The sequence below is a fragment of the Tursiops truncatus genome, chromosome 15 (genome assembly GCF_011762595.2).
Source record: "Tursiops truncatus isolate mTurTru1 chromosome 15, mTurTru1.mat.Y, whole genome shotgun sequence".
Classification (NCBI taxonomy): Eukaryota; Metazoa; Chordata; class Mammalia; order Artiodactyla; family Delphinidae; genus Tursiops; species Tursiops truncatus.
This window is the reverse complement of record NC_047048.1, coordinates 683,231-699,503: the sequence shown is the minus strand read 5'-3', so window position 1 is coordinate 699,503 and position 16,273 is coordinate 683,231. Positions and strand designations below refer to the sequence as shown.

Below are 16,273 nucleotides of genomic sequence, written 5' to 3'. Positions count from 1 at the left end.
ATCTCGGAATCGCTCCCTACGAGATACTAATTAATTCACAAATGAAAAAGTGGAGAAACGTAGTAAACAACGGGATGACGATGTCGTCAAGATTAACGTCACCCACGCTAGGAGCGGTTGCAATCCTGTGCCGGCGATGCGCGCAGTACCATTTCTGTGATGTAACCACCAAGAAAGTATGACCCGAGTCTGCTCCTGAGGAAACGTGGATGTACACTGCCTGAGGGTCACGTTATATGAATGAAAGTCTGTGATCTTTAATAAAAAACTGTCGGGGACAGGAAGACACTGAACGGGTAACTGGTGACGGGCTCCTGGAGCACAGAGGAAAGAGACATCCACGACACGGTTGGCAGAAACCTAAATGGGGTCTGCGGGTCGGATCTTAACATAGTGTCACCACCGATTTCCGTGCTGGGTGGCTGGAGTGGTCACGTAGGGAGTATTGGGGGCGGGGGGGGAGGTGATGGGGCATCGTGTCCACACCACGCTCTCACGTGGTCCAGAACAAGGGTAAGGAAAATGCGCACATACACGTACACACACACGGTCGATACTTCATGGCTGTGGTTTCCACATCTGTGAACTTGCCCACCCGCTAAAGTTCATCTGTAACTGCAAAATCAGTGCCTGTGTGCGTGAGCCGGCTGGACGCACTTCCAGCGGAGCCTCGCGCCGGGTACCGGCCGCCCGCGCCCCCAGCCTCCGTGGCGCCCAGCGCGGGGTATCCTCCCCCCGCACCCCGGCCCAGCCCGCCCTGACTCAGCGCCCCGCTCCGGGTGCCGGCCCAGTGCGCCTGCGCAGAGCTGCCTCACCCTGACTCCTCAGCCCGAGAAGCCGCCGGACAGTTCGAGAAGAGGCGAGGAGTGGGCGGGCCGACGGGGCCGCGGAGGGCGCGATTGGTCGGCCTAGCGGTGACGTCTAGGGGCGCGCCGGGAACGCCTGGCCGCGGAGGGCGCGATTGGTCGGCTCGGCGGAGACGTCGTCGGGGGCGCGCCGGGGACGCCCGGCGGGCGGTGGCTCTCTGACCCGGCGGCTACGAATAAATGGCCGGGAGGTGCTGGCGGCGCGATGCTGGGCTCTCCCGCGGACTCGGACCGGCCTCGGCCGTCGCTCGGATCCTGTTTTCCTCGTCCCTTTGGCCTTGTCCCCCGCGGCTGACCGCGGACAGGGAGACAGCTCTTGGTCTCTGCCACCTTCCGCTCCCCTCTGCGGCTGCGCAGGCCTCAGACGAGGGCCAGGTACGGGGTCGGCCTGGGGGTGCCGGGCGGGGGTCGGACGGGGCCGCGAACCTCGGACTGGCAGGGCGTCAGTGTCCTAGCAGAACGGGGCTCTCACACCGCGGCTGCGGCGCCGAGAGCGCGACCACGTCGGGGTTGAGTTCGGCTTCCCGTCGGTCCTCGATCGATTGATTCCCGAACGTCCGCTGGGTGTTGCTGATCCAGGATGGGCAGATCCGACCTGGGCCCCGCGCTTCGCGGAGCCGAGAGTAGGGAACGAAGCTGCAGTGGGAAGCCGAGCGAGCGGGTCCTGGGAAAGGAATTACAGAGTAGAGGAAGCGCGATTTGGGTGGGGCCAGGTGAGGGTGTTAGGAAAGGCCCCGAGTGACGCTTTAAACCGGGCCCTGAGGGCATGAGCGGGTGTCAGCTGTGGCCGGAGTATCCCAGGCCTCCCGGCAGCGGGAGAGCTGATGGGCAGGTCCGGAAGAGGCCCCGGGGACGTGAATTCTGGGAGGGACAAGAGTTTTGAGAGGTTTGGTGGGTGCCAGATCACGGAGGGGCCCCTGTGAGGCGTGCCGTGGACTTCAGTTTTCTCTCAGGTGCAGTGGCATCACCGTTTGTCCACCTGTTTTCCACTGGTGAGTTGACGACTTCCCCTTCCCCTGGTCAACTCCAGGTTGATTGTCATTAAGGAATAAATTCTGAGTAAAGCTCAATGCATAAGGGAGTTAAAGACAGCAACAGGGGACTGAGTCGAGTGTAGTTAAGTAACGTGACTTAGCACCTGGTAACGGAGTTTTTTTGTCAAGTATATTCAGTAGATGAAATTGCGATTTAAAGTTCACCGAGGCTGTAACTTTCCCTAGTAGCTGTGTAGTTGAATATGGGACGTCCCTGTCAATATGGGTCAAAATATGGATTAATGAAAACTTAAATTCGGGTTGAGCTTGATAAACTAGGAATTAAAAGAACTGAAAAACAATCTGTCTGCGAAGGGGTTTGATTCTGAAGGAGCTTTTCTACTTACGGTAAAAGTCCCATTTTCTGTTTGCTGAAAGACAAGAATTTGTGACACTTAGGCCCCTGCAGGAGCCCAGATGACTTGGGCATTTGATGCTCCCTGCGTGTTTACTTATATCAGCTGTGCAATATTAACCCTGGTGACTGAAATTCGGACCATCCTTGCTTTCCTCCTAATTATTTCTAATTCTTGCAGGTTACATTTCACTCTGTCATCTGTGTTTTGGACATTTTCTCATAATGGAGTTCCCTGATTTGGGGAAGCATTGTTCAGAAAAAACCTGCAATCAGCTAGGTAAGCACTTCTAGGAGAACGTTAACAGGAAATGGGTGTCTTGTCATCTATCTGGGAGAAGAACTGGCCACTGTCTTCATTAGCTGTTGTTCTCTGGGCCTTGGCCTTTCCGGCTTTTCAGTAATGAGATGCTGGCCTGAGTTTTTGGTTCTGTACAGCTAGGTACAAGGCTGGCTGCCAGCACGGAGTGGATTTAAATGCTCTGCTTAAATACGTGGTACCCCGTGAGGTGGGGTCTCTTTGGAAAGGATAGCTATGCCGGTTCTGCAGTGTTGCTGGCATTGTCAAATTCATGGCCCCTAATTTTTTTCTCATGTGGTACCTCGAGGATGTATTTGATAGGCATAATATGAACTCAGCAAAGGTAAATACCTGTTTAATACGATCTATGATTCTTCTGTTCTAGTCTTTCAAACACTTTACTGTTTTTTGTGTGTTTTTTGTTCTTTTTTTTTTTAGATTTTCTTCCGTTAGAATGTGATGCATGTAAACAAGATTTCTGTAAAGATCACTTTACCTGTGCTGCACATAAATGTCCCTTTGCATTCAAGAAGGTAATTGGTCATACTTCATTCTAAAGATTCTCATCCTCACTCTCCAAAACTGCGCTGCCCGAGATAGTGGACACTAGCCACATGTAGAGAAAACTTAATTAAAATTAAATAAATCCTAAAAGTCCTGTTTCTCAGCGACGCCAGCCACGTTTCAGGTTTCCGGGAGCCGTGTGTGGACAGAGCAGCTGTGGAGCTTCTCCATCGTTGCAGAAAGCTCTGGACGGCACAGCTCTAAAGCAACAGATTATTTTCCTGGAATGAAATTGTTGTACCTAAACCTACAGAGCTTACTTTACATGTTAAAACGCTTAGTTCCTTTTATTCAACACACAAGGAGAAACAGCTCTGTCTTCATGGGGCACAAGAAACGCAGCGCAGCGCTTGATGGGAGCTCTGGTCTGGGCAGAATTGTAAATGCTTGCTTGTCTGGGCAACTTTGCAGCCTTGGCATCCTCCCTGGGTGATTCAGACAGTTCATGGTGGAAGCTGGAGGGTGGCTGCAAGGAAACAGACTTGCTTAAGTCCAGAGGTTTAAGACATTGGTTACTGACTTTTCAGGTGGTCCCAGCCTGAACTCACTTTGTTTTGGGTGCTTCAGGGAGCATTTTCGTGAGCTCTTCAGTCAGCACTCTGCTGCTTCCCCAGGGTGGCAGTTAGAAGTGCGGGTGACAGTGCGACACCCTTTGACCAGTGTCGGCTGGGGTCTGGCCCTTTGCTGATTCATGGGGGCGGGGGAGGGTGACTCATGTTCACCCGGCACCGATGACCAGGTCAAACTACCTGGTCTGTTGCCTTGACCTTCCTGTGTCCCTGGATAGGGAGAGTCTGCCTAGAGGTGACTGAATGATGCTTTATTTCTTAACTTGGCCAACTTGCCAGCTGCAGGAGCACCCCTGGGTGGCTTTCCAGCTCAGTTCCCAGACAGCTGGCATCGCGATTCTGTGATTACCTGTTACTCGTCCACATGTCACTTCAGTGTTCTTGAGCTAAATTAGCTCAGCTCCTGCCCTGGCCCAGAGGGATTTTAACCATGCTGGGCGTTCCCTCCAGAGCCCCCCAGTGCTGGGCTTGGTGGTGGTTCTGAGCCTGAGAGCTCAGCCTGGCCACGTGCGCCCTTGACTGATGAGCTAGTCTGCCTGCGTGGCCGCGGCGGAAGCTACAAGGAGCATCGGGGAGGCCGTTGGCAGGCGAAGGAGCTGAGGCTCTTCACGGCTGGTGTTTCTTCCTGGCAGCCCCACCCTCGAGGTGTTTGGGCAGCTTCACTGCTCACTACATGGTGCTGGACAGATAGCCCTGCCGCCCTGAGACTGTCCTTCTGGATCGGTTCACCAGCTGCCTTCCTGGGCTGCACTTGACCTCTGTCTCAGGGTCATTTCTGCGGGTGGTTAATAGTCTGTTTCTTCAGTTCTCCTGGGTTCCACTTCAGGCAACTGTCTGCAAGCCCTAGGGATGCCTTGCTGCCGATCCCCTGTGCCAACCACACTCTCCTCTCGTGGGGGGCAGATGTCAGTGCTTGTACTCTGTTTGCTTTTCAATGTGCTGTACCACTGTGCCTTTGTGTGTGTGTGTGAGGTTTGATTGTCTGAATCTGGAATATCATCTTGTATTTGTTATTTTTAGGATGTTCAGGTGCCAGTGTGCCCACTTTGTAACAGCCCCATCCCAGTAAAAACGGGAGAGGTCCCAGACGTGGTGGTCGGTGAGCACATGGATGGAGCTTGTAAGCACCACCCCGGGAAGAAGAAAGAGAAGGTGAGGACAGAGTCTGTGTCAGCCCTCTGGGGGCTGGTTTCTCCTCAGAGGAAGGAAGGTCAGTTATCCAGCGAGGCTAAGTAGTTTTAATAGTTTTTGTACAGAATAAAACCCTAACGTTGATCGGTGTTTTCCTGGGTTGTGAACAGCGTGGGTTTTTACAGTCGTATGAGCATATTTCCTAAATATTAGGGCCTATGTTAGGATTTGCTTTCGTTACAGGAATTCCTCCCAAGATGGAAAGTTAATGTGGTTTTCTAGAATCCTTCTGTTAGTGTGTGGTTTTTCCCAAGCTCCACCTGGGAAATGTCAGCGATGTAAAATCAAACATGGGCGTTCCTGCTCTGGTCGTCTTGGTGCTCGTTCTGAAGTCCCGCGTCTGTCCGTTTGGAGTCGGCTGTGGTGGAAGGAGTGGCCACCTGCCTCTCCTTAAATACGTGGTACCATGTACTGAAGCAGAGCATTGAAATCCAGCTCGCGTTCGTCTCGTTCACCCTGTAGTGCTGGGTGACGCCCGGTCCCCGCGGTGCGCCGGCCGCTGGGCTCCGGCACCCTCGCTGCGGCGCCCTCGCTGCGGCTCGCCTGGGCGTTCGCTGGCGTCGGGGGTTTTCCCGCTTCTGCTGCTGCTCAGGGAGTTCCCGCAAGGGGCCGGCTGTCCTCCTTGTCCCCGGGTGTGGCAGCTTCCCCCTGGCTGACCCTGTCGCCGTCTCCTCTGGACTCCCGCTCTGTGGGGCTGGACCTCCCGGGCCGGCCTCCTTTTTCCCCTCAAGTTCCCTCTTCTCTGTGTGACCCACGTACAGGTGGTCTTTCCTACGTCGTGGTCAGTCGTCCCCACGCGCCAGGTCCACAGCTGACCGCGCGCGCGCGCTGGGGACAGGGCGGCTCTGCCGTGTGGGCGGGGGTCCTCCCAGACGCGCGGCCTCCTCCCGGGCCCCGCGTTACCCGCGCTGCCTCTGCTGCTGTCGATTTCTGAGCCTTCGGGGATTCTGTGTCACACATACGCTGCTTCTTGACCCTCCCTGCCGGCTCATAGTTCAGCTTTTTCATGTCTGCTGAGTCCGTTACTGCTCGTCCACGTGCTTTTTCTAAAATCTTGTGGCTGTTTTGGGCTTCCCTGGCGGTCCAGTGGTTAAGACTCCGCACGTCCACTGCAGGGGGCTCTATCCCCTGGTCAGGGAACTAAGATCCCGCATGCCGCGTGGCACAGGCAAAAAAAAAAAAAAAAAAAAAAATTAAAATCTTGTGGCTGTTTTCTTTTTATCTTTTGCCCTTTGGGGTTCATCCATCCTTTTTCAGAACATCTCTTTGTGGTCACTTTTATAGAACTTCAGGCGGAATCGGAGCCGCCACCTGTGGTCACTTCTCCATCCTCAACTACAGTCTAAGGAGACTCGGGTTGGACATGGCCCGTGGCAGCTGGTCCACTCCTCGGACTGGAGACTCTCGGAGCCCTGCACGCGTCCCCAGGCCCAGCCCAGCACTGCACGCTCCCTGGGGCCTCCGGGTTTATTTGGGTGGTTTCCCTAGGATGCGGGCTGCGCTGCCCCCTGCTGTCTTGGCCTTTAGAGCTTATCTCCAGGGCACTGGCTTCTGACCACCTTACCTCACGGTTTCTGTATGTTACACTAAATACAGAACAAATGCAATTATGACAAATAACCTGGAACAGGAGAGGGTGAAGTCTGTCCCTGAGCTTCCAGCCCAGACCCTCTGATTGGAGCCCCCCCCCACCCCCGACCCCTTCCTGGCCCGTCTCCTCCAGCCCGTTGCTGCTGCTCGTGTTTGCCATGCCTCCGAGCCTTCCGGAAGCTTCGGTGACCAGGCCCTCCTCCCTCCTGGCTCCACCCTCACTTCCCCACCGCGCTCTGCCCCTCCTCGTCTTCCGGGCTCCACTGGCACCTGCACTGTTTCCACGCACCCGGGTCACTCGCCCTTCTTGGCCAGAGGGCTGCCCCCCAGCTGCCGGACCCCTCCTCCCTAACACCGTCACCCACACAGAGTCGCAAGTGCCCGGGAGTTTATATCACCGCAAAGACCCCGCAGTAACTAACGGCTGTGCCAGCTCCCTTGCCCCTGACGGGACACAGCCTGCACCAGCTCCCCCTAGGGCTGTGCGCCACGCCTCGGGCCTGGCCTCCTTCCCTCCCGTGTCCCCGTCCCCTGCCCCCCGTCTTGTTCTTTTCCTGGAGTACCCCCCCAAGCATCTCACATGAGACCCCAACTTAAAATGCCGCTTTTGTATTTACCACTTGTTAAAACTTTTCTGTCTCCTAAACTAGTATTTCCTTGTTTACCTGACAGAAAGACATCTCAGTGAAACCCCGGTGCCTTCATTCTGTTTAGCTAAGGACCGTTTCTAGTTTAAATGCCGATGGTCTTATGGGGGGGCGGGGCTTGTCGAATGATTGCTCGGTGAGGCTGCTGGAACATTGAAGCAACTTGTACTTTCTCAGCTTTTCACGTACCGCTGCTCAAAAGAGGGCTGCAGGCGGAAAGAGATGCTGCGGGTGACTTGCGCCGAGTGTCGCGGCAGCTTCTGCATTCAGCACAGACACCCTCAGGACCACGGCTGCACCCGCGGACGCCCCGCTGCCAGCACGGCGGGGTGAGGAGAGGCCCGGCTCGGCCTGCATGGCGTTGGGAAACCTGGACCCGTGCTGCACGCTCAGCTCTTGGTGTTGACCATTCGCTGTAGGGGTTTGGGTGAATATGATCTTAATTAAAAGCGGATTCCAAATCGAAGCCGGATTCTAGTCGTTGTTTGCTGGGACTGCAGTTCTGGAGCCAGAAATGCCTGCTCACCGCGCGGGGCCTCCCCCTCGCGAGGGTGCTTCCCGTAGGCTCGGGGTTCTCTGGCTTGTGGACGCGTCACCCTGGCCTTTCACCTTCCTGTGGCGTTCTCCCCGTGCACGGTGCTGTCCAAGCGTCCCCTTCGCATGAGGACACTGGTCTGTGGGGTCAGCGCACTGAGCTCACCCCCCCTAGCCTCCAGCGACCCTCCCTCCAGATAGGTCCTGGGTGTCGGACTCCACCCCACCTTCTGATGGAGGCAGTTCTGCCCCTTCACTGGTTATTTACAGGGAGAACCTTCCTCGGGTCCGTGGAAAGGTCTGCCCCCACCTTCCGTGGGTAGAAATGGAAGCCCGAGTCACCTGTCACTTCCACTCGGCCGTTTCTCGTGGTATCTGTGCCCGAGCAGGGCTGGGGGGTGACCTCGTCCCTGCATGCGTGGCTCTCGGCACCGGTGAGGGGTTGGCTGAGCTCTGACCTGACCCTTCCGCGCAGGTGCTCGGCAGCAAGGGACTCGGAACCTGGGCCGTCGGGGGCTTCACGCGAGGGGCCGGGCGGCTGGCTGGCTCGGCGCTTCAGGTACTGGTAGGGGGCGCGCGGTGTTGCTGCCCTCGTGTCGGGCGGGGCGGTTCTCCGTCCTGCCAGGGAGTGCTCAGCGCTCATGACTGGCCGCCTGGAGCTCCGCGCTCCGTCACAGCTGGATGGGATGGAGGGGGACGCACGCCCGGCCTTGGACCTTGTCAACCCCGGGTGCACACGCAGGTCCCGCCAGCACAGGGTGACGAGAGGAACACTTTGTAGCTGGTTTCTGAAGCACTGTGTTTGGCGAATGTCTTTTGTACGATCACCCGCTTCTAGTTAATCAAGACAAACCTAAGAACATAGCTGTTTTCTTCTCTTTCAGGTGGAGAGTAGAGCGTTGATGTGACTGTGTCTGTTCAAACTGGCCTCTTTCCGTCCATGATTTGCACTTTGTGGATACTTTTATGCTCTAGCACTTCCCTACTTCCCGCCGCGAGCAGCTCTGCCCTGAGCTGAGCTGGTCAGGGGCTTCTGTCACTTAAAGCACCGACAGTGCATCTCACTGTGTCTTCCTCACGTGGCATCTGAGCCCAGGCACGGGGGCAGGACTACACCTACCCTGTTAGGGGTCCTTGTCCAGAGGTGGCCCCCAGCCCACCGCTCCTGTTTGACTGAGAGAACAGCCTGTGACCCTCTGACTGCAAGCATTGGGGTGACACCGAGGGCTTTGGGGCCTGTCAGGAGCGCCGTCATCTCCTGGGACCTCAGGGAACCGGATGAAGAGAAATGCCATCCCAGGCATAGCCCCAGGGGCACCCAGCCATGCGCTCCAGACATCCCACTGCTTGCGGATTAACAAAAATCCAAGCAGTTTCTCTTCCTTGTTTGGTTTCATAGCCTCAAAATATAATGGTTGTGACCAGCTAGAGGGGTGGGATAGGGAGGGTGGGAGCGAGGTGCAAGAGGGAGGGGACATGGGGACACATGTGTACACACGGCTGATTCACTTTGCTGTGTGGCGGCAGCTAACACAGCGTTGTAAAGCAGGCATACTCCAGTAACAATGTTCTACATATATATATATATAGTGGTTGGGGGGTGTATTCAGTTCCCAGCCCACGGGCGGGTTATCCAGCTCTTTCTACACTCTGTCCTGTTGGTGGCGTTAGATCTGGACCCGTGGTTGTCCAGGTGCACCAGAATCGTGCGGGGCCTGGTAGAGCAGTGCCACCGCCCCCCACCCCACCCCAGCGGAGTTCCTGACGCTGTGGGTCTGGGGACTACGTGGACGGAGCCCTTTCTGCGGTCCAGGGCCAGTGCAGCGGCCACTGGCCGCTGGGGAGCACGTGGGGCCGGCGTCCAGCGTAGCCGCAGAGCTGTCACCTGCATTCAGTCATTAGGAAGCCGTGTTGAGTATGTCAAGAACATGAATATGTGAATCTGGTTTTTCAGCTGTAAATTTTATAAAATCTAAGTACAGATCAGGTCTTTCTCAAGTGAGGTTAATGTCCAAATTGAGACACTGGGTTTGGAAGTCAATGCCAAAAAAAAAGTGAAATATCTCATTGTTAAAAATATTTACAGGTCGAAATAGTATTTTGGATATGATGGATTAAATAAAACATTAAAGTGAGTTTTACCTGGTTTTGTTTTGTTTTTTAATTGTGGGTACTAGAAATTTTAAAAGTAGGTAGACGGGGCCTTCCCTGGTGGCGCAGTGGTTGAGAGTCCGCCTGCCGATGTGGGGGATGCGGGTTCGTGCCCCGGTCCGGGAGGATCCCACATGCCGCGGAGCGGCTGGGCCCGTGAGCCATGGCCGCTAAGCCTGCGCGTCCGGAGCCTGTGCTCCGCAACGGGAGAGGCCACGGCAGTGAGAGGCCCGTGTACCACAAAAAAAAAAAAAAAAAAAAGGCGGGGCTCACGTCATACTTTTTAGCGCCATTCTTGATCATCCAAACTAAAGGACAAAAGACGTGCACGTTTTATCAGGAATTATCAACTTAGGAGTCCACTCGTGTTTCTTAACTGTGATTGGAGTATTTAAGTGTATTTAAGAGTTTTCTGAGAAGTTAGTATTTTCCTTAAGGACCTGTGTGAATAGACACTGAAGTGGCGCAGAGGGTGAAAGGTCAGGAAAGCAGTCACGGGCATCCTTTCGGCTGCTGCTGCTGCGTGGTCTCCCAGGACCTGGGCGAGTCATCGCTCCTCTGCCCGGCTGCTCAGAGAGGGTTTCCTGGACGGCCTTGCTGTGCGGGAGGGGACGTGTTTCAGAGTTTGGTGGAAGGTGCCAAGTTGCCATCCAGAAAGTCATGCCAGCTTCCTCTCCATCAGTTTCCCCACACCCTCATCAGGTGTTTCATTGGCTTAGTTTTTTCTTAGTGGGATGAAAACATGGTGTCGCCGTGCTTTAAATGGGTACGTCTTATATTAGTAAAGTTAAGCATTTTCTGAGAATTGCCCATTCGAGGAGTTTAAGGGCGTCAGTGGGCGTGGCCGAGGGACCGGGAAGCCACAAGTAAATTTTCGTAGAGAGTGCTCACATGAGAAAGTTCAGAGAATTCCTTTGAGTGTCACAAGTTTGCATGCATTTTTGAGAGAAGGCTTGGCAGGAAGTCGCGTGGTTTGTGGTCACCCGTCGGGCGGGAAGGGCTCACTTCCTTAGCTGCTGGGCCGCTTCAGTGGAAATGTTTGCAAGACGTGGGATGATGAGGTCGTGGTGCGGCCACTTGTTGAGTGACCTTGAGCATGTTGTGTAGCATTGGCTGTAGTTTCTTCACCTACAAATGGCAGCCTCAGGTGGGATGGGGCGAGGCTAACAGGCACTCTAACAGGTGCCCCGAGGCACAGGGCTCTCCAGGTGTGCAGGCTCTGTCTAGGCCTCGGTGCCCGGCGGTGGGCCCACCACTGCCCTACTGGACGAGTGGGCGTCAGGTCGGCCTTTTCAGGGAGTCCATCGTGTCTCTGGAGAGGGTCTGGCTCGTGGGGAGGGAGAGCCAGGGAGCAGCTGAGCGTTTTCTCCCACTGGCTGGGGTCTTCACCCACGTGCGGCCGCGCCCTCCCTGCCGAGGCTGCGGTCCTGCCTCTCAGTTCCGAGCAGGGCGAGAGGCCAGGCTGCCTGCCCAGTGTCCGGTGACTGGTCCCCCGGCCGAGGTGGTGCGTGGCTGCGGTATCAGAAGTGCCCACAAGGTGTCACTAGAGGGCCTCCCGAGAACTGAGAGCTGGTGGACTAGGTAGGACCTTAGTTCTTGCTGGAAACTGGGCCCAGGATCCTGGGAAGGACAGACACGATCAGCCCGTCAGCCCCAAGTCAGTGTTTGCAGGTCATTCATGTTAAAAGTGATCGGGGGTGTTTTTAAATGTATCTTTAATCCGGCTTCCCCATTCATTCTTGGCAGTAATGCTATGACCAAATCTGAAAGGTAGGTTCTGAAACGAGTTCCTGAAATGTTCGTAGTTTTCCAAGTTTTAAGCTTGAGAATGAGGACCGTGGACACTTACTCACCTTTGCAAATGAACATAAATAAGTGTTCATTTGTTTGCTTTATTTCACTGAAAGGCTGTAAGAACAGCAATCAGTTTGCTGTACGAGGTGAGTAGATGCCCTGGAAGAGCCGAGAGGAGAGCGTCGGTGCTGCAGGAGGGGTTAAATGTTGTGTGAAGAGCGTGTTTGCTGTTTGCCTCAGTTTCTTCTCCTTTGATTTCTCCCTCCCTGTCGTTAGGGCGTCTGGGGGCTCCCCTAAAACCCACGTTTGTAGAATTCACACACATCCCTATCTCCGTGACGAGCCGTCCTTAGAATGCGTTAAAAGCTAAGATCTTTCGACAAATGCTACACAAATTACCTTTACAAATGGTCTTTTTCAAATCCCATGCCGATGGCAGAGCAGCTGGTTACTTTCACGTTCTGGAGAGTTCTTCGTCGTTCTGAACTAAACTGAAGCTACTGTACATTTATGCAGACATTGCCTGGAGAAAGAGCTATTAGCAAGGTCACTGTGCCCGTCACGGTCAAGGAGAAGCTTATGGGACCCCAGGGAGAGGGAGAGCCGCCAGGCGTTGGCATACACCGTGCCCAGTTGTAAATCATTTGCTGGGTGGTGATTGGCTGCCGTTAGCTGAGTGTCTGCTTCCTCACGTCCGCCTAAGCTGTGCCACCTGCACTGCCCACCACAGACACGGGCCGGGCAGGCAGCCTGCTTCCCAGGAACCGATAGCCTTCATTCCCGCAAATGATAAGCAGAAGATAGAATGGGGGGCTTCCCTGGTGGCGCAGTGGTTGAGAATCCGCCTGCCAATGCAGGAGACACGAGTTCAAGCCCTGGTCCCGGAAGTTCCCACGTGCCGCATCTACTGAAGCCCGTGCGCCTAGAGCCCTGCTCCGCAACAAGAGAAGCCACTGCAGTGAGAAGCCCACGCACCACAACAGAGACCCAACGCAGCCAAAATAATAAATAAAAATAAAATAAATTTATTAAAAAAAAGATAGAATGGAAGAGGAAAATCCAATTTACAAGGGCAATAAAGATTAAATACTTAGGGGGCTTCCCTGGTGGCGCAGTGGTTGAGAATCTGCCTGCTAATGCAGGGGACACGGGTTCAAGCCCTGGTCTGGGAGGATCCCACATGCCGCGGAGCAACTAGGCCCGTGAGCCACAACTACTGAGCCTGCGCGTCTGGAGCCCGTGCTCCGCAACGAGAGGCCGCGATAGTGAGAGGCCCGTGCACCGCGATGAAGAGTGGCCCCCGCTTGCCACAACTAGAGAAAGCCCTCACACAGAAACGAAGACCCAACACAGCAAAAATAAATAAACTAAAGAATTTCATTTCTTTACAACAGAAAAAAGATTAAATACTTAGGAATAAACAAGATATATGCAAGACCTAGATGAGATAAAACTTTAAGACACTCATGAAAGACACAAAAGTAGACACAAATGAGTGGGAAAAAAGTCCTTGTTCTTAGGAAGAGTCAACCTTATAAGGTGTCTGTTTTGCCTAAATTAATTTTAAGTCTAAGATGATCCCAATAAAAATACCAACAGGCTGTTTTCTGGAACTAGACCAGTCAATACTCAAGTTTACAGGGAAAGTCAACGTGATAGGACAGCAAAGGCAGCCCTGGAAAGGGGGCCGTGAGGGCCCCTGCGGCCTCCGTGATCACGACAGTGTCCTGCTGGTGCAGGAGGCAGGAGGGAGAGCAGAGCCCGGCCGGGTGCGTCAGGACAGAGTGTGTGAGAGGAGGCCTGTCTCAGAGCACTGGGGCCAACATGGATTTTTTCAAAGTTGGTGTTGGTTCAACTGGACAGCCATTTAGAAAAAGGTAAAATTCGACATATACCTTACATCACCCACCAAAAAGGACTCATATCAGAAATCTGAATGTAAAAAATGAAACCAAGCCAGCCCTAGAAGAAAACACAGGTGGTCTCTCCGAACCTGGGTGTGGGAGGGCTTTCTCACTCAGGTTCAGAAGTCAGGTGAGGGGAAGAGAGGCCTTCATGGGATGCGGAACGCTCGCATCAGGAGATGGTGTTTCCAGCGCACATCGCAGATAGAGGTGGATTTCTCTAACACATAAAGGACTGGAACATTGAGGAGGAAGGATCAGAAGCCAGATAGAACGATGGGTGAAGGACGTGAACTGACCGGAAAGGGTGAATCCTTAAAGGGGTGTCTGACCTCACACGTGTTGGGAGATGTGAACGGAAACCACACCGGGTTCCTGTTCCTCAGGTTAGATTAGCAAACGTGCTGGCCAGGCTGGGAGGCGGCAGGCGCTTCCACACCCTGCTGGTGGGGATGCCAGATGGCACAACCGCTACAGAGGAAAAGTTGGCAAAATCTGGCAAAATGAATGTCTACGTAGTGGTCCCACTTCTAGGAACCCAACCTGGTTTACCACCAGCAATCTTCAGAGGCACGTGCACTGCAGCCTGTACCGTTGCAGAATTGGAGACGATCTCCACGTTTGTCCTCACGTGGACAGTGGTTAAGTGATGGTGGCAGCCCCCCCCCGCCCCACGGGGCACTGTGAGGCCGTAGGAAAGGACGGAGAGGATGTCGGTAAACCGACCAAGATTTCCATGATGTACTGGTGGTGTAAAGGAGTGCGTAGCATGCTACTTTTCTGGGCAAGACAGAGGGGATAAACACCCGAACACCTGCTGACTTTTGCCGGGAGAAACACAGGATAAAGCAGAAACGAATGAAACTGGGCACCTGAGTCGGAGGCGGGGGAGGGAACGATACCCTCCGGGGAGCTTTTTCTGTATTCAACAAAATCAACAAAGGCGCAGAGGGCCGGAGGCGCCTAGAACTGGAGACGAACAGAAACAGATGAACACAGGTCTCTTTCACGTGAACAACAAAACCACATTAAAGGAGGAACAAACACTTTATTGTAAACACATGAAACTCACCACTCTAAACATCCTAAAGTGGGTCATTTAGCGCCATTTCGCACATTCACAATGTTGCAGCGCCACCATCTGGTTCCAGAACATTCTCAACCCCCAAAGGAGACACTGTACCCGTTAGCCTTCGCTCCATTCTCCCCGTCCCCCCTGCCCCCGCGGCCACCTCCGGTCTCCTTCTCGCCTCTGTGGATTCGCCTGTTCCGGACGCCTCCTAGGGACAGGATCGTACTCTGTCTGGTCCTCAGGACTGGCTTTCCTGACGGTGTCACCCGTTCCTGGTTCATCCTCGGGGTGACGCGTAGCAGAAGGTCATGCCTTCCGTGGCCCAGTAACAGCCCGTCGGGCGGATGGGGCACGTTTCGTCCCTCCGTTCACCCGCTGGCGGGCGTCTGTGTGCACTCGCCCCTCCCCGCGGGCACCGACGCCTTGAGGCACCGCCGGGTGGAGCAGGGCGTGGCCCGGAGCTGCTGGCTGGTGGACACAGGGTTGGAGTTGACACTGGTCCCCGTGACCTGACAGGGTCCAGGTGGTAAGTAGGGTCCTGGCCCGAGCCTGTCTCACGGTAGGTCCTGTGGCCGCACAGACCCCCTCGGGTCACCCGTCTCTAAATGCCGGTTGATGGGGGGAGTGCTTGAGTAATAGCCGACAGAAGCTCCCCGTCAGCGCTCCGGTCTGCGGAGCAGAGGCCACATGGCAGCCACTCGGATCTGCCCTCCGGCCGGGCGTGTCCATTAGACGCGGTGCCTGGTCCTGGGTGGAGCTGAGAGGTTGGGCCCCTCAGGTACGAGTGATTTCCAGTTGGGTTGCGGTGGGTGGCAGTCAGCTCTGTCAGGCGGCTAAGCGGCAGCCCCAAACCACAGCTGCCACGATTATAAGCTGTGCTGTGTCTGTCCAGACAGAGCACAGCACTGGGCACCCGGTTTGTCCCTGTCTGGGTTCCCGTGGGAGGGACAGAGCCCATGCTTGTGGGTCGGCTCAGGGCCATGGTAAGTCTCTGCTCCCTGTTGGGTCTAATGGACGGGACCTCACCTTCCTCTGGTCACTGTGTTGATGGTGTCAGGCTGGGTGGAGCTGGTGGGGCATGAGTGGTGTGAGCTGTGGATGCCCCCTGAGACGTGTGCATCGGAGCCCCGAGCTTTGCGTCTGCCACATCACTGAGGTTTGGGGGACTAGTTAGAACACCCCTACAAGGCCAGGCCGCTGCTACTGCACCTTCCACCCCCTAGCTAGGAAGCCTCTCGATACCCCCATGACCTGCCCACTCTTCTGCAACCTCCTCCCTGTGAGTGGGGCTGGCTGAGGGACTTGCTGCTAGTGAACCAAATGCAGCAAAATCATGGGGTGTCCCCTCTGAGGTTAGGTTACGAGACTGGGACTCCACCATCTCTGGGCCCCTCTTGCTCGCTTGCCCCGGGGGAAGCCCATGCCGTGCTCCAAGCCTCCCTGTGGGGAGGCCCACGGGGCAGGCGACTCAGGGAGGCCTCTGGCTGACGGCCAGCGAGGAGGTGACCCTCGGCCCCACGAGCTTCGAGGGGCAAATCCTCCCGGTAGCGACGTCCCCCAGGCCAGCCTGCCCAGGAGGCTGTAGGAAAGGATGGAGAGGATGGAAAAATCCCAGTTTTTCCAATCACCTCTGCCCACAGACCTGGCGGCCGCCTTGACCCCACCTTTGTGGGAGCCCTTCTGGCCAAGGCACAGAGCTAA

At 55.2% G+C, this 16,273-nt stretch overlaps 1 protein-coding gene across 6 annotated transcripts; it reads left to right on the top strand.

Moving 5' to 3' along the window:
- The first annotated feature begins 967 nt into the window (after positions 1-967).
- Positions 968-9,798, top strand: ZFAND2A (zinc finger AN1-type containing 2A). Of its 6 annotated transcripts, none has more exons than XM_019940321.3 (8): positions 968-1,241; positions 1,820-1,858; positions 2,437-2,535; positions 2,995-3,089; positions 4,710-4,899; positions 7,295-7,446; positions 8,127-8,210; positions 8,536-9,798. In XM_019940321.3, the coding sequence occupies exons 3-8, from the start codon at positions 2,481-2,483 to the stop codon at positions 8,557-8,559; spliced, it is 600 nt and encodes a 199-aa protein (XP_019795880.1). In that variant the 5' UTR covers positions 968-1,241; positions 1,820-1,858; positions 2,437-2,480; the 3' UTR covers positions 8,560-9,798. The 6 variants fall into 6 exon arrangements, with proteins under 6 accessions (XP_019795880.1, XP_019795881.1, XP_073647920.1 ...); XM_019940322.3 differs by having other exon boundaries at positions 1,809-1,858; XM_073791819.1 differs by having other exon boundaries at positions 1,769-1,858.
- Positions 9,799-16,273: the final 6,475 nt, after the last annotated feature.

Coding starts and splice junctions, on each gene's coding strand:
- ZFAND2A (XM_019940320.3), top strand. CDS start 2,481: ATGGAGTTCCCTGATTTGGGGAAGCATTGTTCAGAAAAAACCTGCAAT. Junction 3,090..4,709: donor GTCCCTTTGCATTCAAGAAG/GTAATTGGTCAT, acceptor TGTTATTTTTAG/GATGTTCAGGTGCCAGTGTG. Junction 8,211..8,535: donor TGGCTGGCTCGGCGCTTCAG/GTACTGGTAGGG, acceptor CTTCTCTTTCAG/GTGGAGAGTAGAGCGTTGAT.